This window comes from Python bivittatus, unplaced genomic scaffold (genome assembly GCF_059951505.1).
Source record: "Python bivittatus isolate LINGU-HERP-01145 unplaced genomic scaffold, Pbiv_v1 ctg000040_np1212, whole genome shotgun sequence".
Lineage (NCBI taxonomy): Eukaryota > Metazoa > Chordata > Lepidosauria > Squamata > Pythonidae > Python > Python bivittatus.
Genome location: NW_028277032.1, coordinates 3,770,693 through 3,793,662, shown reverse-complemented (window position 1 = coordinate 3,793,662; position 22,970 = coordinate 3,770,693). Strand labels below are relative to the sequence as shown.

The window sequence follows — 22,970 nt, the reverse complement described above, 5'->3', positions numbered from 1 at the left end:
AAGGGAGGCCGGGAGAGCAGCTGCGCGGACAGTTGCTTTGGGAGCAAGAGGTGCCCAGGAGGTTCATGGGATCCCTTATAAAGAGCGTGCTCTGAGCGACACTGACACACACGTGCTCTTGCACGCAGATGCCTGCCTGCCTCCTCTCCTGCACGGCAGCAGACTGCTGCAGCTCCCGCCCGATTCGCTCTCCCTTCACCGCCCGCAGAGGAGGCTGCCGGCTCTTTGCCGCAGCCCCCCAGCTGAACCGGTCCTAAGGCAGAAGGAAAGCCACCCGCCAGCTGGTTTCATCTTCTCCTGCTCCCTGGACGGGTAGAGGGAAGGTGCCATGGAGCCCGCTGGACCTGGATGCCCAGAAAGCAGAAGGCAGCCTGGCAGCAGCCCGGTCCCCAATGGTGGAGGGCAGCCAAAGCAAGCGAGTTGGGACGATGCCAAGGCCTTTTATGAGAACCTCTCTCCCAAAAAGAAGCCCAAATCGGTAAGAAAGATATTTTTTCTTCTTGTGTGTGTGTGGGGGGGGGGGGAAACAGGGGGCACTTACTTGTTTGCAGGCCAGTGGACTTGTGATGCTCGTCTGGCGAGAGGCAGGATGAAAAACACAGGGATGACATGTCAGGTGAAAGAACCTGTTGCATCTCCCCAGCTTAGCTCTTGCTGGGAGGAAGATGGATCCTCACCTGGTGTCATCAGCAGGGAGGTGAGCTCCGGCTCTAAAGGGGGCAGTTAGTTGGGGCTGTCGTGGACTAGAGACCTGGCTGGTTTTGAGGCTCAGAGGTACTTTCTGAATAGATGGCACCGATATGCAGAATCGGCGTTTAGCAGAAACCACTGTTTTCCCAGGAGAGCGCTGCTCTTGCTTGTAAGATTAGGCTGTCCAGGGATCCAAAATAAGGAGCAAGGAGGGCTAGTTACAAAGGGGGAACATGCTTTCCTGGTGGGGGCCAAGGTCAAGATCCCTCTGCCCTTTGCTAAGGCCTCGGTCAGTTCTGCTGCGACTTTTGCGTTTCAGTGGGAGCTTCAGGGCGCAGTTTGAGAGAGAGCGGGCTGCAGGCCACCATCTCCCTCTTGAAATGCAATTTAGAGGCTTCGCTTGCAGCAGACTTTGTGAAATGCCTTTTTTTATCTCTTAATGGACAATAATAGCACTGGTCTCCTTGAGTAGCATCTGTAAAGTTCAATATTCCTGGCAACTTTGGGGAGGAGGTAACCATTTGAAACTGCCCCTCCCTAGCTAGAGAGAAAGAGTACACCGGAGTTCCCTCAGCAACAGAGTTTGAGCTGATGCACGTAGTTATTTTTTACTGATGATTTGGCTTGGATTTCATTCCGTGTTTCACTTTGAGGGTCTGGCCAACATCAGCCCTCCAAGGCCATCCCTTCTCATCTGCAGAGATGGACCTGGCTCCACTCCATCAGATAACCTGGTGAACACCTTTTGAAATGAGCAGGGGTAACAGAGGAGCGATTACCCTAACCTCCCCAGCCCTACCAACGCATTGATGTTCCCAATGTGCAACAAACCTAGCATTGGCTTGGAGGGCCCCCAAGTCTGCAAAGAGCCTCTTCCCAGAAGCCCCAGCCGCTTTTTGCTCTGGAACTTCTTGGAAACCTGGGATAAGTGTGACCTGCTTCCTCCCAGACCATGCACAGAGTGCATTCTCCCCATTGCCGAATCATGGCCTGCTTGCGGAGAGATGAAGCCTTCAGAATCTGAGGACAGGCAGTGCAAGTCTGTTTGACTTCAACTGTCCACTGCCTTTTTTTTTTTTTTTTTGCTAGCTGGACACAAGCATTAGCATCTACCATTTCATATAAAGCTTACAAAACCGATAAACATTCCCCAAACCACTGAAACTCCTGCAGTGACATACTGTACATCCAAGTACAGAAATATTGCTGAACCTCAGTTCAACAGGGAAGGGGATTTCAGGAGGTGGACCAGAATAATATTATCTGCAGAAATGGGGCCACAGTGAACAAGCTCATTTTGTTCCTATACTCAACTTTCTCAGCATCAGATCTGTGCGGGGAGAAACCAGCAGGTGGCTAAGTACATGTTGCAACGGAGAGTCCACCTGAAGGATGGGAGTCCTTAGTCAGCAAAAGACATCCTAAATGCGGTGAAAGAGCGGGAGGTTTTTCTCCAAGGAGGTGAGGCCAGCTTTCCCATCTTAGTGATTCAATGGGCACCTGGAGGTCAGGGGATCACCCTCTCATTGCATCTTACAAAATGGCAAACATACTGCAGCTCTAGGTAATAAGCTCAGAGAGAGAAGTGGAATTAGGTTCATCCATTTACACTAAGTTATGGTTTATTTAACCGTGGTTCATTGAATGAACCATGCTTAGCTGGATTTCCACAACACACTAAACCATAAAACATGTTTTGCTAACCGTGATGATTTCATTCCCACTAAACCCCAAGCCAAACTAACCACACAATATCTTAGTGTGGACCTGGCAACGGTCTAACATGCAATAGCGATGGTGGAAATTCAGCCTCACCCATAGAGACGCTGTTGTTGAGTCTCACTGGTGTGAGCCCTGTCAGAGTCTCTGTCTCTTCACCCTCAGAACCCCACCACCATCCTGGGGCGTGGGAAATGGTTCCCTGAGGGGCCTGGGAGTCTTCCCAGCGATCCTGGAAGATAGTGGGAATGTAAGAACCGCGGTACTCCGTTCCCAACGAAACCAACTCTTATTGAAGCCAATGCAGGTTCAAAGGAAAGTTCATTTATTGGAAAGTAGTGCATGGCTGTAGAAGCATAGCTGGAGCTGAGTCCCGCAGACGCCAAAACTTAGTTTTACCCCACTCCCATTCCACTCCCCCTTCTGTCTTTGAATCTCTCTTGCACATGTCGAAGATGTTCTCCAATTCCCACGCTGGTACGGCCTTGGGCATTCCTGAGAGCCAGATAATAGTCCATCTGTGCCTAACGGTTCACCTCCCAACCTCGCCTCCCTTCCTCCCCTTCACTGTAATGGCAGAAACGAAGCAAGCGGACTAGCAGTGCAAGTGATCGATTGCGAAGATTCTGACAGGGAAGTCCCCCAACTTTAGAGCAGCTTTGTGGCCCAGAAGTAGGAAGCGACAGAATGCAAGAACCATTGGCCAAGGGAAAAAAAATAGATACTGGCTGCCAGGTTCAGACAATGCCCAAGCTAAAAATGGAGGTTGCTTGTTGTAGTTTAGTACAGTGTTCCTCAACCTTGTCGACTTTAAGACGTGTGGACTTCAACTCCCAGAATTCCCCAGCCAGCAATTCCCCTCCCAGGAATTCTGGGAGTTGAAGTCCACACGTCTTAAAGTCGACAAGGTTGAGGAACACTGGTTTAGCATGTACTGTAATATGAAACCAGCCATTACAGATAAACCACAATTTATGACTTAGCAGGTGAACACAGATACGGTGGTTTAATCAACAAATCATGGCTGAAAGGATCACCCAGCCAAAGTGGAGGCAGGCCTGGAATCAGGCAGAGAAGGTTCGAAGTCATACTTGAGAACGAAGGTTGCCCTGTTTCTTCAGCAGCCCTTTAATCACAGCTCTGCAGGGCCTGCTGAGTTTGTCTCTGTCCTGTGGGAAGTGTTGTCTGCCGATTTCTGCCAGTTAACTTGGGGCTGATCTCCCCATATCCCTACCCGTGGCACATACCTGCGCAGCACACATTTTCATGCACTGTGCCCTCATGCCATGGCCTTTGTGGGGTTCCCCCTTGATGGTTCCAGGTGTTTTAATTATGCATCATTTAATTAAATGTTTAACCCAAACAACCCTGGCACCGTTGGGTTAAAAGTAACTCTTACCAGCCCTACATTTACTAGGTTTTATTGTTCACGTGGCATACAAGCCCTGTCTTTGGTCCAATGAAGCATGTTTTGTGGCCCACCGCCACTAAGTCAAACCCAACCTGATGATTTTATGCGATGCGTGAAGGAGACCATTGGTTGGTTTCACACATTCCACTAAACCTAGATTTGCTTAAGTCATGGCTGGGTTCATACATTGCACTAAATTAGAAATCATTCTTTATCACCCTACAGCAGCTGGGCAAGACTCCTGTACAGTAAAGCCAAAATAAAATGAAACAGAACAAGCCACCCTATGGCTTCATGCATGGTATAAACTAGTCCTGGGTTGAAGATCTTGACTTTTGATTCTCAATTGTGTACCTTCCTCAGAGTTTTGGACTGGGAATCTCTTCCTCTGGGAGGTCACCTTTGCTGGTCTTGGACAGTCTTTGGCTCTTCAGATCTGAGAGATTCCAAAGTCAACCTTGCTGTGAAAGTTTCAACAAGCTGCTACTTTGAAGGGACACTTTTTGGAATTAATCAGCTGCACTTCTCCACTTGCACAACTTGCTTTAAGCAGACTGGACATGCAGTTCATTGAGTCTCTAAGTGGCAACCATGTGTGGCATTTCCACCTGGCAGCTTCCTGGTGTGAAATTGCTGGTATCCCAGTGAAGGTTGGCAGGAACAGTGATTTTCCCTTCAGGGGCCTCTTGTCCCATCCAGTTCTTCTGGCCTTGTTGGGGTGAGAAGCTGGTGAGAAGTTGCTGCACACTGAGGGAGATCCTGGGTCCAGGAAGGGAAGGAGGGAAAGGCTTTCGACTGGGAGAAAGCTGTCCTGTCCTCCCACCCTCTATCAAAATGGAGGATTTTGCATGTATGTTCATCTGGCTAGTGCCAGCCAAGCTTCAGGAGATGCAGGAAGATCCTTGTGCTTTGCAGCAATTGCCAAGGTCCTGGGTACAAGGTACAAGGCACTGCCAAGCAACTGCCAAGATACCGTGCAAGTCCTGAGGAGATTTCTCAGCCTTAGAAGGGAGAAGGAGGTTGTGGAACAGAACATGGCTTCCTTGCATTGATGCAGTGAAAGACGCGAGTGTTGTGATATCGCAGTTACTTTAACTAGCGGAATATGCCTCACTTCTAAGGACTCTGCGTGTTGGGGGGGCGGTGTCTATTCAGAGGAAGGGTCTCCTGCTTTATATTTAGTCCAATTAACAGGAAAGGTCCATTTCCTGGTCACTATCTTGATTTCTTCTCATATCCCCATGTATTAAAAATATTGACCATGTGTGCTACTAAACCACGCAGATCCTCTTCCAGAGTTTCTTGATCAGCTTTCCCAACCTGAGCTCTCAAGAAATGTTGGACTACAAGTCCCATCATCCCTAGCCACCAGAATGGTGTTCAGAGTGTTCAATATCTTGGACAACTCCCATCATGACTGTAGACTGTATTCCTTTCACCATCTGTAAAATATTGGAAAATGTGTGACAAGGGAAGGGATCTCAGTGATTCATGCACAGAAATATGCTGCAGTGCATACTCATGTGCGCACACAGATCCCAGGGCTCCACAACCCATCAGTTGTAGCAGCAGGTTTCACCACAGTGCCACCTTGTTCCAAATGCTACTGTTGCCCCAGAAGAAAAGTTCATAAACCACAACTGCTTGGAGTCATGAATGAGCTTCAGCTTTGGCTAAGCATGTTGTGTTAACTCAGCCAGTTATGACTGATTCATAAACCAAGATTATTGTGAGCTGTGACCCTCCCTGATACAGCTCCTGGGTCTTTAAAGAGCCAGAAGGTGGGTAGCAATCTGGTAGCCAAAGTTCTCCATAACCTGGAAGAGTCTCCCCACATTGAGTGTCCTCCACATGTATCAGACTTCAGTACCCAGAATTCTCAGGCCACAAGGTCCTGGCTGCAGGGGAACTCTGGGAGTAGAAGCTACCCCCTTGGAAAAGGCTGAGCTGGAGAAGATGCTTCCTTTCCTAAGTGCCTGTGAAAAGTTGACCATCCCATCACCCTGTTTTATTCACGGTCTCCGTGCGATGCGGATCTGTCTGTGGCAGCAATGCAGAAAGGGCTTAGATGTTAAAACCAAGTCATAGGCTTGCATGCGCGCGCATGTGCGCGCGCACACACACACACACACATTTTTCATCATCATCATCATCATCACCATCATCATCATCATCATTATTATTTGTTAACTGTAGGGGCAAACAAATTTGTTTAATTTCTGAAAAGCTTATTCCCTTTTCAGTGACAAGACCCCAAAGACAGTTTGCAAACATTAATAAAACGTAGAGATGCAATAAAATCAAGATACATAAAAAATAAAAACCAAGTACATGGGGACTCTCGATAGCAACCATTTTAAGCGAACAGGGCAGTACCGTAATGCCGAGCTAAGGGAGGACCGCCTGAGCAGCTGGTCCCACTACTCAGGAGACCCCGTCATTCCTCACCCAACCAACGGGGCCTGTGGCAGGGGGCAAAGGCACATAGAAGGCCTCAATTAATGCTCATAAATTAATCACCATGAAAGCAGCAGGTTTGCTACTTAGCAGTTCGTAGCTCCCATGTTGTTAAGAAATGAAACCTGTCATGGGGAGTCCCCAAAGCTACTCTACTTAATAACTATCTCACTGGAATGTTTAATGGCAGAATAATATTTCATAATTTGCTTTTTGGAAACCAGGAGACTATGTTAGGACTGCTTGGGACTTTTAGGCTGACTTGCGGCTCGCTTCTAGGAAACGAGCGTCGCGCGTCTCCTACAGAGTCGTGTGGTCTTGCAAGGAGCTCTGACTCATCTTGGGCTCAGGGCCTGCCCCACTTACTCCTAGCGTGCCCAGATGAACGCCCAGACCTGATGTTTAGCCACAAGGAGTCCCCTGCTGCTTAGGTGACTTCACAACCAGAAGCTTCAGATGTAAGGGGTTTGGCTGTATTGTGCAAGCGGTGTATTGGAGGCGGTGGAAAGGCTGTTTGGGGCAGCAAATGCCTCTTAGACATGGCAATATATTGGTCTTGGCTCTCCTTGGAAGGGATGCCAGGCTCCGCCGCTGCCCCCCCCCCCCCCGTTGCAGCCTGATTAGATGGAGGAGGCCAAGTACTGCCACCTGCCAGCTTGAGGGATTCATCCATTTGCCAAACACAGAAATATGGGGAATTTGTTCCCTTTTATTTTGGGGAAGGTGGCGGGGGGTGGAGGCGTTCTCTTGCTGGCCATCAAGTGAGCCTCGATGGTTGTCGGTTTCCTGCACTTCGCCGTTGGCTGGAAATGGCAAGCAGCAGCCGGCCGGCCATTCTCTGCAAGCCTCATGGACTCGCATAGACGGGCGGGTGCTCCCAGCCGCCCGATGCGCAGACAGGCCCGCAAAGAGTCGGAGCAGAGGGGATCGTCCCGGTTAATCCGGGCTTGGGAAGGCAGGGCCAGGGAAGCTTGTCCGGGCTAGAAGGGCCTGCCAGAAGCGTTTATCCTGGCAAGCAGGTTTTCCCGCTGAGCTGTCATAATGACCCAGCGGGAGCCAAAGGAACCCGGCGGGAGACCGTTCACCAGAAGGAAGCTGTTTCCCAACGGAGGGCTGGCATTGTAGGACTCCTGCTGGCCCAGCAACATGGGGCAAGCACAGGAGCCGCACCCCCCAGTATCCCCCGCAGGAGAACAGGGACGGCAGGAGGAGGAGGAGGAGGAGGAGGAGGAAGCTCCGCAACGTGTGGCTCTCTCCCCCTGGCCAGCGGTGCCGACGCCTGGGTCCGGAACAGGGCCGGCAGACGGGCACACACAGCGACCAAAGCCAGCCGCTGCGCTGTGTCCCTCCCATCGCTTCATCGCGTGTTTTTTAAAAATGAAAATAGCATCAGTCAAATTCGGGGCTGAACAGGGGAGGAAAAAGTACAGAAGCAGGTAGGATGTGGAGCAAATTCAGAGTAAAGTGGGTCGGAGCAGAGGGAGCAATGACATTGCCTGATAGAAGACAGCCATTTTTCCAAACAAGCCATCTTCTGCAGAAGATGGATGAAGTAAAGGCTAATGGTCAAAGAAAATACAAAATCTGGGAAAGATCTGGAAGAATTATTCTGTGTACGTGCGCATGTGTGTGCATTTATGGTTGAAATCTGAACGTGAGGAACACTATAAAAGTTTAATCATTGTTTTTAGGCAAATAATATTAAATCCATCCACTAATCCATTACAACAATCCTTAAACTCAAATATTGAAAAGATACTCTAGGATGAAGCTCTTATTTACACTGTTTGTGGAGCGCAACAAAGCGCGCCAACCTTAGTGCTATTTTTTAAAAAAACAATCCAACTAATACAGAAGCGGGATTATTTTGCAGAACTGCAAAAATTAGTAGCCGAGAGCAACGGACCTGGCTGACCCCCTCGCCTTGAGTCGCGAGGAGCCCTAGCTCCCTGAGGCAGGTTTCCTTCAGCCCCCCGCCAAGGGCCACGGCGGGGGGCCTCCAACACTCCTGCGCGGGACGCAACGCACTGCTCTTCTCTTGCAGCCGAGGCCTCAGCACGCCATCACCATCGCCGTGTCATCCCGAGCCCTGTTCCGGATGGAAGAGGAGCAGAAGATTTACCAGGAGCAGGGCGTGGAGGCCTACGTGAAGTATCAGCTGGAGCACGAGAACGAGCCCTTCCTGCCCGGAGCGGCCTTCCCTTTTCTCAAGGTCCGGTCTGCCTCCAGTGGGCGCTTGCTCGCGCTCCCACACGCCTGCGCCGGGGGTACTGGCTCCGCCCCGGGGGCCTGGCGGTGCTGGTGGCCATTGCCAGGAGCCAGGTCTGGGCCAGCTCCTCCGGAAGAGCCCCTTCCACCTCCTTGCGCTCCCTCTTCCACCCGTCACCGGCATGTTCCCCGTGGCCCTTGGAGACCAGCGTTCCCTGGTTCAGACAGTTTCCCCGTCCTGGCCGGAAACTGCTGTTACCAGGGCCAAAGCCAGTGAGCTGTTCCCTGTCTTAGGTCACTGACCGTTCGAGCCCTCCCTGTCTGCTCGTCCCTTAATTTAGCGTGTTGCATTCTTGGTCCAACAATTCTGCCCTCCTGGATTCCCCAGGCCCTGGAATCTGTCAACAGCCAGCTGCGGGAACTGTTCCCAGACAGCGAGGAGCTTTTTGACATCGTCCTCGTGACCAACAACCACGCGCAAGTGGGTGTCCGCTTGATCAACAGCATCAACCACTACAGTGAGTAGCTGGAAGGCAAGACCCTGACCAGCCTCCGCCAAGGAGCAAGCGGGTTCTTTGCATCGGTCCATTTGCACGGCCAAATGCATCGTAGTTTTGTACCGGCCCCCAATTTCTCTCCCCCCGTACCGGGAAAGCTATGCTTGGCATTTCTAATAAGTGCTTCTTTTCAAAAAGGGATAAATGTGTGTCAATCCTAACAATCGTAACTTTTCATGACAGGTAGCAATTCCTTCTCTGTGAAACTCTGCACTTCTTCCTCCAGGCCACCTCCATGCAGATTTCATGATTTCAACAACCACAGCCCTTAAAGAAACAAATGGCTTTTCCTACACCTTTCCTGTTTTTTGTAACATTTCATCGAGTATGATCCTCTAATTTTGCACATATTTGCCGGCCCTAATAAAAAATACTGCCTGATTGTGGATTCCGGCATTTTTCTTATGGTCCAGAATAATTTGCTTTATTGTTCTCTGGGCGCAACGTTTCTGAGGGATAAGCTTGGAGGATAGGTGCTCTCCAAAAAGTGAAGAAAGGTGAGGCCAGGACAAAAGATGCATTTCATTTAAGTAAAATTAAATTAAGCACAAATAATATGGTTGCACTATATATTTTCAGTGATCTTTCCTTTCTAGAAACATGGAGCTGGAAGGGCCAAAGTAGCCACCAAATCCACCCTCCTCCTCAGTGCAGGAGTTCAAATCAAGGCAAGGTTGTCCACAGGGAGGTGAAAAAAGTCGAGATGGAGACCACAACCAGGTGATCTTTTTTAGGTGCGTTGTGATGCATGGTTGCGACCACCACCTTGACCCTCTCCTTGAGGACACCCTGAGCCAAGGCATCTCAGCAGGCAGCTCTCCAGCCTCTGCTTGATCCCATCTGCAGAAAGGGAGGCACAACCTCTTTGGGAAACTGGCTCTACTCTCCAACCACTCTTCCTGCTATGACGTTTTCTAGCGCTCCAGCCAGCTCCGTGTCCCCGGAACTGAAATCCATTATTCCATGCCCTGCTGTCTGGAGCAAGAAAGGCCAGCTCTTGACCTCCTTGCACGTGGCATCTTTTCAGATATGAGAGAGTGTGGTCCTATCCCACATCAGTCATCTTTCTAAACTTATCCCCTTCTTTCAATCTCTCTTCACAGAACTTCATTTTTCAACCCCTAACTATCCTTGTCCTTTCTGACTTTTATTCCAGTTTCTCCAACTGTAGCGCCCAGAACTGGACACGCTCCTTGAGGCAGGGACTGCTCAACGCAGAATGTAGTTAAATTGTTCCTGACATGATTTGGAAACTCTGCTTTCACTGAAAAAATCTTTTTTTTGCAAGTAGTATTTCCAGGCCAGATAGGCCTTATTCTGCAGCTGCGGTTTCTGTTGCTGAAGGGAAGAACTTGCATGGACCTCTCTGGCATTTCATTCTTTTCTTTTCAGTCCATCCTTTGCCTACCCAGATAGTTCTGAATGGGGATATATATGGGGATATATGCCACACATATTGTTCTGAGAATGGAACATTCTGTTATTCTCCCGATTTTGTGGTGCCCAAAGACTTTCCAGAAGTAAATCTTACAGAACAGGAGGCGGTTCATAATGTTTTACTCGCCTATTACTTCTCCTGCGTAGGGCTCTTCCTGACATGTCTTTCCCCCATCTTTGAGATGGAGGAACATGTCAGTCTAAAAAGCGCTGTCCCCACAGCCCATCTTTACCACCCCTGGCAATGGGGCTGGTCGGGATTGGGTAATTTCAGGACAAAAACTGGGGGGGTCTTGCCATCCTTCCTGCTCCAATCCAGCATTATCTACCAGCAGGGAAAGAAACTGCTGATTGCTCCTCTAGTATTTTCCTTTCCTTTCCTTTCCTTTCCTTTCCTTTCCTTTCCTTTCCTTTCCTTTCCTTTCCTTTCCTTTCCTTTCCTTTCCTTTCCTTTCCTTTCCTTTCCTTTCCTTTCCTTTCCTTTCCTTTCCTTTCCTTTCCTTTCCTTTCCTCCCCTTCCCCTTCCCCTTCCCCTTCCCCTTCCCCTTCCCCTTCCCCTTTCCATAGTTCAGAGCTGCTATTCTTCTGTGCCTAACACGCCAGCTGTCTGACTCAGAGGCTTGCTCAGGATGGTTGGCAGCAGAGCCAGCCCTGGGAAAACAGAAAACTGGGAGGCCAATGAGAAGGCCAACATGGGGCAATTGGCCTCATGCTTGGAAAGGTTGTTAGCCAATGCGCCCCTGGGGAACTCTGGATCTCTCATCAGCACATACACAGAGCCAGGAGGAAAGGGCATCCTTGCCAGCTGGTGGGATGTGTGGGCAAGAAGAGCTGTCCAGCGAGCTGGTCAATTTCAGCCTCGTTGATTCACATGAAACCAGATGGGCTTGCCAATTCCAGTCCACTGGAACTTTTGACTGGGCTGCTTTGGGTCCCTTCTGGGTGTTACAAAGAAGAGGGGAAGAGGGGGAGCATCTAAGAGAATGGGAGGCATCCATGCCTCCTCCACAAAGCCGAGGGAGGGAAAGTAGTGGTAGAGCACTTGTGCACAATGGGAGATGGGGAGGGCTCCACAGTCCACCTTGGGTTTTCCCTGAGGTTGATATTCCCATGATCAAACCTCACAAAAAAGAATGAAAGAAAAAAACAAGCTGTACCGGTGAGGTGTCCAATTCCTCTGGTAGCCACAGCAAAACTGGCCACGGAGGCTCAGTGCCCAGGAGCTGGATTGGGGCGGGGGTGGCCCTGAAGTGGGCCAATTTCATGCCAGAGCACCTTGGGTGACTTCAAGCTGCTCCAGGAGCAGAGGCTCTGCTGTGAATTCATGTCCTTGGCCAACAGTTTGTGAGGCATCTTCCCATTGCAGCAGCCAGGATCTGTGGGTGAGCCTGTAGGGCTTTGCCCACATTGTTTACTTCCAGGATTAAAACCAAATCGTCTGCAGACGCCCTTCATTTCTACTTCTTTTTTCACCTTCGCCTCGGCTATGCTCTATCTTGCCTTATATCTCTATCAAGGACTTCAAGAGCCAAAACAAACAGCAGTGGCGAAAGTGGGCACATCTGTCTTGCCCCTCTTTGTATTTCACAGGGTTTAGTCAATTCACCATTAACTATAATTTGTGCCTTTTGTGAGGTATGTATCAATTTTACCCATCTAATAAAATTTTCTCCAAATTCCATGTTTTCCAAAATTTTGAACAGAAAAGCCACATTGTGCGGTCCCAGAAGCCTTCGGGTCACCTTGGAAGGTCCCATTCCTGCTGCTGCCCCACGACTGGCCAACGCTTTTCCCTTTGCTGGCAACAGACGGGAGAGGGAGAACTGCAAAGCTGGTGAATTCCACAAATCGTTTTGCGTATCTCGCCCTGCATACCCAATCAGGGCAGCTGTTGGAAAGAAGCAGGGAGTGGGTGGACCACCAGGGCAGCGGATTTCACTCTGACATAGTTCTCTGCTGGATTAGGAAGAGGTAGCACTTCAACCCAGCAGCGGGGAAGGACCTCGGAAGGAGTATCGAATCAGGACAGCTGGTCCTCTTGTGCATTTCCATACCCTTGAAGGAGAAAGTTGTCAGCAAGTCAGATTAGCCATTTTTTGGGAAAAACCATTACCATTTTTGGGGTAATTAAAGTCTCCCATACCTGCTTCACATCTTCTCCTTGACTGGATGCTTGGTAGTAGATAAAGGGATACTGTGTTTATATCATTTCCCTTGTTTTTAACCCAGATGCTGTCCAGGGCCACCAAGTTAAACCCTTTGGATTTCGGTGTGGTTAGGGTTCTTTTAAACATACAGCACCACACCCCTTCCTTTCTCTCACTTTTGTCCCATATGAAGAAGCTAAATCCTTTAAGTTCCCTCTTCCAGTCGTGGGAATCATCCTGTCAGGTCTACATTTTACCTATTAAATATTCCTTTCCTGTAATAAGTGTTCATACTCATCTTGTTTATACTCTGAGGATCATTATCAGAGCCAACAGTTATGGATTTTCTGAAACAGAATGCCTACTGATTTTTCAGTATCATGATTTAATAGACCCCTGTTTATTTGTTCTTTCACTTGCACAAGCTGTTATCTGAAATTCTTATTTCTGAGTTTCCTTCTGAAACCCACTAGGACTCAGTTTAAAGTCCTCCTGATCCAGTTGGACGTGATTTTAGCCAAACAAATCCTTTCTAGAATTTTTGGGATGCATCCCATCTTCTTCCAACAATCTTATCATCCAAATAATGCAGACAATGAGAGACAATTTGGTGTAGTGGTTAAGACACCAGCCTAGAAAATGGGAAACTGTGAGTTCTAGTCCTGCCTCAGGCATGAAGTCAACTGGGTGACTTTGGGCCATTCCCTCTCTCTCAGCCCCTAGGAAGAAGAAGGCAAGGGCAAACCACTTCCAAAAATCTTGCCAAAAAACTGCAGGTACATGTCCAGGCAGTTGGCAGGAGAAGACTGATTTGAAAGTACAAATATCATCATCATCATCATCATCATCATCATCATCTGCTAAAGGCAGCTTTACTTGGAATAGCTTATATCCTGCGATGATACCTTTAACACCATCAAAAAGCAACATCTGCCTATCCCAGATCCTTGGGAAGGACTCGATAGCTGGATAAAAATGCCAAATCCAGTTGGCTGACTGTGCGACCAACCATAATAATAATAGTAATAGTAATAGTAATAATAATGACAATGCTTCCAGAAACGAAATCTATTTCTCTGATATCATTTCCATGTCATTTCCGGTCATTCATGGCTGCATTCTTCTTTTCCTTTCTAGTCCTCCACAAGTGGAAGGGTGGATGTGAATGCCCTCTGAGTCTCCGGCTTCTTCCTTTTCTTCCTTGAGCTTCGAAGTCTAAGGTGATACAGGTGTAGCTGCTCTTGATGGTATCAGTGGTCTCTGTGTAGATGATTATGAAAAGGATCTCTGTCATGGGGTTGATGAGTCTCAGCTGCTGCTCCATTATACCTTTGATCCATAATCTTGGAACACAACACATGACCTTCTTCATGGATCTGGCTGGCAGACATTAATGTCTATTCCTTATAGCAGGAAGTTATCAACTTCTGCAACTTTTCTTTGTCCTCCTGTAGGTAGTAAATGCATTTCCTCTGCTATTTGCTACTCCAGCTTCTGTTTAGCACAAGCTCCCGCTGTTCCCCCCTTGTTTTTGTTTTTCTTCCATAGGAGGATTTGAAAGCTCTTCCTGAGTTCTAACAATGCAGAATATTTTCTTTCTCTGCTACTTCTGCTCCCAGTGTTATTCCTTAAATATTCTCCTCCTCTTGATTTTTTAGAAAGTCACTTCTTGTGTCAGGCTTCCTGTGGTGCTTCTTTATTTTGTCCAAGAACCTTCATAATCTCTCATTAGTCAAGTATGGCCACTTTCTTATCAGCCACAGTAATGACTCTGCATTGGCTGCATACGTATGCTTATTTCAGACAAGAACACAACATATCACATGAATTTCAGGTGACAGCTGCAAAATCACTGCTGTCCACTTTCTCTTCAGCTTCTTGAACAATCAGGCCAGAGGGAGGATTTGTTAGACCCCTGCCTTTTGATCTCTGATACCAAACTCCTATAAGATCTACCTGTTCACACCCTCAGAGAGCTTGCTCTCTGGAAATTGGCTGCCTTATACTCGTGTGGAATCACTTCTGCTGGCTCAACAGGAAATAGTTTCTTGGACACCCGGTAAGCAGCTCTCAGAACATACTCTTTGCAGTAACAACTGTTTAGGAGATATGCTTTTACCTGATGCAGCTGAACACCGTCTCTAGAACACACAGGTTTTTAATATATTCTTCTTTTTGGACTGCACTGCCAAATTTCTGCTCAGCTTTAACTTTCCCTGTCTACTTGTTCAGTGGTATTACTGTTACATTAAACACTGCAGGTTTTGGCAACCTTTCATGTCCTTCCCGGATCCTCGGGTTGGGCATCTCTGCCCACCATGTGTTCTCCACAAGTGTTGGCCAGAGATTCTGATATCCCGAAGGCATCAGGATGAGGAAGTTGGCTTCCTGTTGAGTAACAAAGTGTCTCTTCCTCTCTTTTCAGATCTATTCATTGAGAGGTTTTGTATGACCGGGGGGAACAGCCCCATCTGCTACTTGAAGGCCTACCATACCAACCTCTACTTATCATCAGACTGTGAGAAAGTGAGTGAGGCCATAGAAGAGGGTGAGTGATACTGTTGGAGGCAGACCTTTGGATAGAAGTAGAAGTGAAAGTTTGTGGGGCCTTTTTGACTGAAGGGCTGGGAAATGACATCTGAGTCTGTATATACCTGACACATGTCTACTAAACTCCAAATCAAGTTCACCTTCACTGCTTATTACTCCAGGAACCATGGCTATTGTAATTTTACTGATACAGTCTTGTAAGCCATTTAATTCTGTTTGTATAGGTTTATAGGTCCCCCCAGCCCCACATGCTCCTGCACTGTATGTTTGCTAGCCTTCCTAGTCATGGCAGAAATGGCAATGGGGAGGTAGAGTCGGGCATCTGTCATAATCTATTACCATGTCAGAAATGTCTTCGTGGGCCAGAGGTAGCCTTTGACTGAAGTTTGTTTGCTTTATCAGCATCAGGTTGCTTAGAAGAGCCAATCCAGGTTAGGGTTTCTGCCAGTAAAGAGAGTGTGAGGATCTCATTGGTTCATGGGCATAAGACTGATCAGAGGCATTGACCAGCTGCCAAGTCCAAAAGAGTTGGAATCTAACACATCTGGAGGACACTTTGACAGGGAAGAGCCTTTAGGGAATCCTGTTGCCAGATGTAAGAAGTTGTGGGGAGGCTGGGAGAGGAATGGAAGGAGAGGATACAGAAACCATCAAGAGAAAGCAGCAAGTCAGTCCATTGGCAGCAAGTGAGTCCATAGATTTTGCCTTAATGAACCCGTTATAAATGAGAGGTTGGAAGTTCCTTTTGCTGTTTCCCAAATTCTGTAGTTATCCCCAGACTAGCATTAGAGAGATCTTCCTGAAGTCTCTGAAGTTCTTGCTTTGTTGATTTTGCCCAGCTGGGTGGGACTTGAACCTCACACACACATACGCACACACACACTCTCCACATTTCGTTTTTTCCTATACCTTGGTGCAATTCATATAAATGTTGAACTTTGGGCAACTTTTCATTAATAAGCATAACAAGAAAAAATAAAACAGATTGGAGTGAAAGCCACCAGTAAGGGTGTGGAAAATGGCAGACCCACTGGACAGCATTGGGCAACATGAGTTCAAGGATGCTTAACTTCTCTTCTCTTCTCTTCTCTTCTCTTCTCTTCTCTTCTCTTCTCTTCCCTTCCCTTCCCTTCCCTTCCCTTCCCTTCCCTTCCCTTCCCTTCCCTTCCCTTCCCTTCCCTTCCCTTCCCTTCCCTTCCCTTCCCTTCCCTTCCCTTCCCTTCCCTTCCCTTCCCTTCCCTTCCCTTCCTTCCTTCCTTCCTTCCCTTCCCTTCCCTTCCCTTCCCTTCCCTTCCCTTCCCTTCCTTCCCTTCCCTTCCCTCCCTCCCTCCCTCCCTCCCTCCCTTCCTTCCTTCCTTCCTTCCTTCCTTCCTTCCTTCCTTCCTTCCTTCCTTCCTTCCTTCCTTCCTTCCTTCCTTCCTTCCTTCCTCTTTGCAAGGTATTGCAGCCGCCACTATTTTCACCCCCGAGAAGGATGTGCAAGTCTCAGAGAAGCAGCTGCGTGTCGCCTTCGATGGAGATGCTGTGCTGTTTTCAGATGAGTCGGAGCAGATTGTGAAGGCTCACGGCCTAGACAAGTTCTTTGAGCATGAGAAGACTTATGAGAACAAGCCCCTTGCTCAGGTGTGGTTCGGGGACCGGTGGCAATGGGTCTGTGCATCCCAGAATTGACCTTTTCGTGGTTATTTCTGCCAAGTGAGAGGATGATCTTGTGGCTGAGGCTGACTGGCTGCCCAGCTAATAAAACTTTTAAATAGAACAAAATGAGAAGAAACGCTCTAAGACGCAAAGCCAGTATTAAAACAAGCAAGATAGCAACGCCATTGCAGTATCATAATTCATATTAGATCCAAAGAAGGCTTGGCAGATTGAAAGTACAGGAGGGCATCTGTGCATGGCTGTTGGGCTAGGGTGAGGGCAGGAAAGCCTCTGGCCCCCATTGCCTCCCGCGGGGTGCTGTGCCCTGAGCTGCTCCCTGCTTCCTCACTACCCGGGGGGTGGGCAACCTGCTCTGGCTGACACCGCGTGTTCCCTTCTCCAGGGACCGCTGAAGGGCTTCCTGGAAGCACTGGGGAAGCTGCAGAAGAAGTTCTACTCCAAAGGCCTGCGCCTGGAGTGCCCGATCCGCACCTACCTCGTCACAGCTCGCAGCGCGGCCAGTTCTGGGGCCCGGGCCCTGAAGACTCTCCGGAGCTGGGGACTAGAAACGGACGAAGCCCTCTTTCTGGCTGGCGCGCCCAAAGGCCCCTTGCTGGAGAAGATCCGCCCACATATCTTCTTTGATGATCAGATGTTCCATGTGGAGGGGGCGAAGGAGATGGGCACTGTCGCTGCCCACGTTCCTTATGGGGTTGCCCAGAAGTACAAGTCCTCAGGACAAAGAAAGACAGCTCAGAACAGCAAGTAGTGCCCAGGATGGGCCTGGGCTGGACCAGCTTTCGATACTTAGAGAACGATGTCTCGGTTGGTGGGTGCAAACTAGAACCAAAGGTTCTAGTCCTCCTGCTGCCTGTATCTGTTGCACTTTATGCCCTTCCCCACCGGCGCAATGGCTGTGCCCCACACCCTTCTGCCAGTCCCCTCAGAGCATCTCCTGGGACAGGATCTCCCTGGCGCTCTTTAGAGCCGCTCCTGCATCCATTGAGAGCGTTTCAAGATGGAGCAAGCCTCCTGTTGCTCCCACACGGGGTCTTTTCGCACCAGAACATACTTGATTTGGGGACATTTTCTTGCGACCTATGCTGGGTGAGCGGGACATACGTCACACTCTCTCGAGTGCAGCGTGCAGGAGTTGCTGGCAGTGCCCACAGGAGCCCTGTCAAAGGACCCGCTTGCAACATTTGTCTGGAAAAGGGCTGTTTCTTGCTGGTTATATGGCAGAGGCCAGCTTGAAACATTCAGCCAGTGCTGAGGGGAACCTGCTTGGGAAGAGGGAAGCCCCAAGATGAGCCAGCAGAGAGAGAAGCCCCCCCGCCCCCCAGTTTGAGGGAATTCCTCACCCTCCATCTCTTTCGGCTGCAGGGGGAGGGGGCATTCATTGCTCTCCCCTTCAAAATGCCGCTGCCAGAAAAGGGGGGCTGAAATGGGTCAAAGCATATTCATAGCCATAGAAGCAGCGTCATTGTGCCAAGCACGTCATAGGAGCTGCTTCGCACATTATTTGCGGCCCGACATTTGGCATTTTCTGGGCACCCATTCAGGGTTCCCTCCACAATCTTTCCTGTGGGTCAGGCAGTAGCAAAAGTAGGGAAACCCAGATGGGCTTTGGCTCTGAGCTAGCATGCAGAAATGGGCTTGCCCGCAGGAGAAAACGTGCTGCTCTGTGCAGGAGTCAGACCTTGCTCCACAAGCAAGAAGGGGGACAGGGCTCCCTTTGCAAGACTGGGCACCTTTGGGGGCAAGGAGTAATGAGAAGAGCACGCAAAGCGCTTGGTTCTTTTCCTTTCCAAGTGTCGAGAAGGATGCCTGCAGGCTGGGGCCAGAAACAGAAGGCCCGGGTTCAAATCTCCACTCAGCCAGGAAGCTCACCTGGCGAGTCTGAGCAAATAGTTCACTCTAAATATATTAAATATCAAATCTGGAAGCAGTCACCTCCCTCCAAGAGCTTCTGAGGACTTTTCACCCGAAGCGTGGCTTCCTGTGGCTGTTCTTCCACTTCCAATATTACCGCACATTTCCCTCAGGAGAAGAGCCGAGAAACTGTTCCCCCGTGGAGCTCCCTGCCCCAAGAACGTACTCGCCCCTGTTGCGTTCTGCTTCGTGATCTTCGTGATTATGAGTGAAACAAAGTCTCCGCGCCTGCCCGACTTCGTGGAAGTTTGTCTGTAGCAGACCTTCTGTTAGCACACCTTCCCTTTTGTCTGTGCACTGTCCTTGGGTGACCTCCAATGTATCCTAAACATAAGGACTAGAAACATGGAGAAGGGCAAGATGAAAAGATGCTTAGTAGCCTCTCAGTGTTGCCTTGCCCACAAACAAAACCTGAGCTATCCTTGTTATGGGAAACTCCTGACGTGGCACCACTCCGTCCAAGAGAGCAAATGCACCCCAAAACCTGTTTAATCGTGATTCCCCACTTCTCGTGGCATCTTGGAACGGGAGCTCTTTCTGCAGCCTTGCACCGAGACCTCACCACCAGTTCCCCCAAACTGCCATCAGCTGGTAGACAGAGGCTAGCTTCACAAAACTCTGGTTGGTGTAAGTCAGTGTTGTCCAAACTTGGCCACTTTAAGATGAGTGGACTTCAACTCCCAGAATTCCCCAGCCAGCATGGCTGGCTGGGGAATTCTGGGAGTTGAAGTCCACTCATCTTAAAGTGGCCAAGTTTGGACAACACTGGTGTAAGTCCTCCAGCTACATGCACACAGCATGCAACCCCTGGTTGTTCTCTTGTGGCTTTGTGTGTGTTGCAAACCCAGGCCAGTTAGTTGCATTGTGATTCAGTGTGTCACAGGAACCCACCTGCAGCAACCAAGTGAAACGTCTGGTGTGAACCCCCACCTATAAAGGTTACTATAACGTGTAATGAGGGGGATTTTGTTGCAGCTAATGGTATCGCTTGAGGGAATACAGGTAGTCCTCAACTTACAATGGCAACTGGGACCGGAATTTCCGTCACTAAGTGATGCAGTTGTAAAGCACGACTGCATCACTTAGTGACAGCAATCTCTGCAGTCCTGGTTGCTGTCGTTAACTGAATCCCATGGTTGTTAGGTGAGGCAACTTTCTGCTGGCTTCCCACAACCAAAGTCAGTGGGGAAGCTGGCAGGAAGTTGCAAGTCCCAGGCCGGCAGGCAGGCAAGTGGCTGCTGCCAGGTGGGGAAGGGACCAAGAAGGGGTGTGAGGGGGTGCACAAGAGGTGTGGTATGGGTCAGGGAGGGTGTGTGAGGATGTGGGGTGCACAAGAGGCGTGGGTAAGGGAGAGTGTGCGAGGGTGCATCGTGGGTTGGAGAGGGTGTGTGAGGGTGCAAGGGGGTGCGTGAGAGGTGTGGCGTGGGTCAGGGAGGGTCAGTGCAATGAGGCTGCACTGCAAGTGGCCAGTGTAGCATGAGCGCAGAGGGGCTCACGGAGGATGCGCGGGTGGGGGAGACTTACTCCGGCGACTTGTGACCTTCCCTGCCGGCTTCCCCATTGACTTTTTGGGGAAGTCAGCATGGAAGGTTGCAAATGGTGATCATGTGATCACAGGGCACTGCAACTGGTTGTAAGTGCAAATGGATTGCCAAGCACCCAGATCATGATCGTGTGACTGCAAGGGATGGGGTGCTGGGATGGCCAGAACTCTGAGGACTGGTCATAACCACCATTCGTTCAGCACCATCATAACTTCAAACAGTTGCTGAACGAATGGTTGTAGGTTGAGGATTACCTATAGCTCAAGCAGGGCTGTCCATGGGAGGGTCAAAAAGGTCAAGATGGCCATGAGGCACCACCTGTGATGGAATGGACTTATGAAGGCCAGGCTCAGGGAGATAAGCGTGTTCTTAGCCCCCAACAAGAGCGTGGGAAGTTCAAGACAATGAGGCTGGCACCTCCCTAAGGAATTCACGGTGTTGTGGCTGGCTGGCTTGGGAACTTGGGTTCAGTCTGGTGAGATTTTCTGTCCTGAGGTTGAAGCTAATAAATGCAACAGAACTGTATTTGCATTGTCTCTTGGAGTTCTTTGGGCTGAACCTGACATCAATCTCACCAGACTGAACCCTAGTTCCCAGGCCAGCCAGCCACAACACCGTGAATTCCTTAGGGAGGTGCCAGCCTCATCTTCTTGAACTTCCCACGCTCCTGTTGGGGGCTAAGAACACGCTTATCTCCCTGAGCCTGGCCTTCATGAGTCCATTCCATCACACCACCCCTTTTATGTGCGCTGTGCGTGCAACACATATACACAAGGCTTTGATTCCATGCCCACTGGTGCCCCTGTGCTGTGTCCTGTTCCCCAACCTGGGCCCTTCATCTGGCTGGAACTGAGGGACATCAGGAAGGGCTGAGGCCGAGAGAAGGGGTGCGCCTGCTGCAGTTTCAACGCCTCCTCCAAATCCTCGGGTTCCTCATCAGTGGCTCTGCCGCTTCTGCCTCTGAACCCCCCAGGGCTGCCTGTTCTTTGCCTTGCTCAGTTTCGCAGCCCCGCCGGTCAGCAGCTCCCAGGACTTGCTTTGAGAGTGGCCCGATCCTGGCTCGCCTGTGGTGGGGGCTCAGCAGCAGCAGGTCCTCTAGGCTGATCTCCGCCAGGGAGGAGCGTGGGCCAAGCACGGAGAGAGCGAGGCTGGGTTTCCCCACCCTTGAAAGAAAGCTGGATGCCTTGGGCACACACACACACACACACACGGCTCCTTCGTGGGGCGCTTGAGAAGATCTCAGTGGCCGATGCTTTGGGCACAGCCCCGTTTGTCAGTCCAGCATGTTAGCTCTCAGTCTGTGCCCTGTTCAGGCTGAACCGCTCAAAGTCCTTTTTTCAGAGCGGAGTCTTTGGGCTGGAATATGGGGCTGCCCCAGAGCCCCGGAGGGGAAGAGGCTCGGCTGGCTTCTGGGAGGAAGGGGCTTAAGGGAAGAACAGGGAGACAGTGGCACCTCGGAACGATGAAGGCCTGCGCCAAGACACTAAGAATAGGCTTGGCGTGGCCCTTGCGACCTCTGGCAGGCTTGTCATGCCTTTGACGAGGCCTCTATTTATAGAGGGCCCAACTGAGAGGGGGGCCTGCAAAAGCGGGGGAATAATAGGAAGGGGGCAGTTGGTAGGCCGGGAGCTGTTTTTGCAAAGCAGCACAATCAACAGAGCAAGAAAAAAGAAATTCAAGAGTTCCCAAACAAGGTTTCCTCATTATGCCCCATACAGGGGCTCTGGAGATGCATAGCAGTAAAAAATGGACATGGGTAGAAGCACGATACTTACGTGCATGGAAAAGCTGTTGTTAAAGCAGTGACAGAATATCTCATTTTGAAACCAATTATGTGCTATATATTGGACACACAATTATAAATCTTCAGGTAATTTAATTATTTCAAAGAATTATTAGCGTGTACCAACATTTCTGCAGTTCAGTTGGATTTATAGAACAGGCAAGGGGATGGTGATTATAGAAGAGGCAGCAGAGGAGAAACACACTGGCGTTTTGTTTCCAAGGGGTTTATTTCACAGAGGAGGAATGCTCAGGTCAAAATGCATCCCCTTTGCTGCCAAGTTTTCATTTTTAGAGGCCTTGTGGAAGGGTGGGTAAAACCCAAAGAATCTTGACGCAGAAGGGTGCGCACAAGTTCATTCCAAACTCTCAGAGAACAGGACAGGTGCAAAATCAGGCTGTGTTTTCTCTGCAACTGCAATTGGTGTCTCTGAATTCCATTTGAACAAATCATCTTCCTATATCAAGGAGGCAAAGAGGATGGATTGAGATTCAGCATCCTCTTTTACCATCCAGTTCCACAGGCTTCATTCATCTTTACTGTTACTATGTCAACTTGCAACTTCCAGGTAAGGGGGTGGATTTAGTTCCTGTAGATGTAAAAGTATGGATCTCACCCACCAAGGCTTTTAATATTCTGAGGTTCAATTTTTTTTTAATATTTTCCTATTAACATTCAATTGTTTTTATTACAATACAATAAAGCACAATGTATAGTTTCTGCATTTAAAAAAGGGAAGTGCCTGACGCGTGCCAGGCAAAACATATATTAAAAAGGAAAGTCTGTGTACTAAATAATTAACACAAAAAGTATTAACCTAAATGTTAACCCTCCCAAAGAAGGCAATCAAAACCATTAAAAGATAATGTTTCCTCTTCCTTCAAGGTAGGGTTATTG

The 22,970-nt window shown here is 49.3% G+C and overlaps 1 protein-coding gene across 2 annotated transcripts; it reads left to right on the top strand.

Moving 5' to 3' along the window:
* The first annotated feature begins 122 nt into the window (after nt 1–122).
* Nucleotides 123–22,970, top strand: NT5C1A (5'-nucleotidase, cytosolic IA). 2 transcript variants are annotated; one of them, XR_015798478.1, is made up of 7 exons: nt 123–478; nt 8,322–8,489; nt 8,874–9,003; nt 15,052–15,174; nt 16,615–16,799; nt 17,218–19,367; nt 19,501–22,970. XR_015798478.1 is itself a non-coding variant. In XM_007439758.4 (6 exons), the coding sequence occupies exons 1-6, from the start codon at nt 329–331 to the stop codon at nt 17,581–17,583; spliced, it is 1,122 nt and encodes a 373-aa protein (XP_007439820.1). In that variant the 5' UTR covers nt 123–328; the 3' UTR covers nt 17,584–19,439. The 2 variants fall into 2 exon arrangements, 1 of the variants encoding a protein (XP_007439820.1); XM_007439758.4 differs by lacking the exon at nt 19,501–22,970 and having other exon boundaries at nt 17,218–19,439.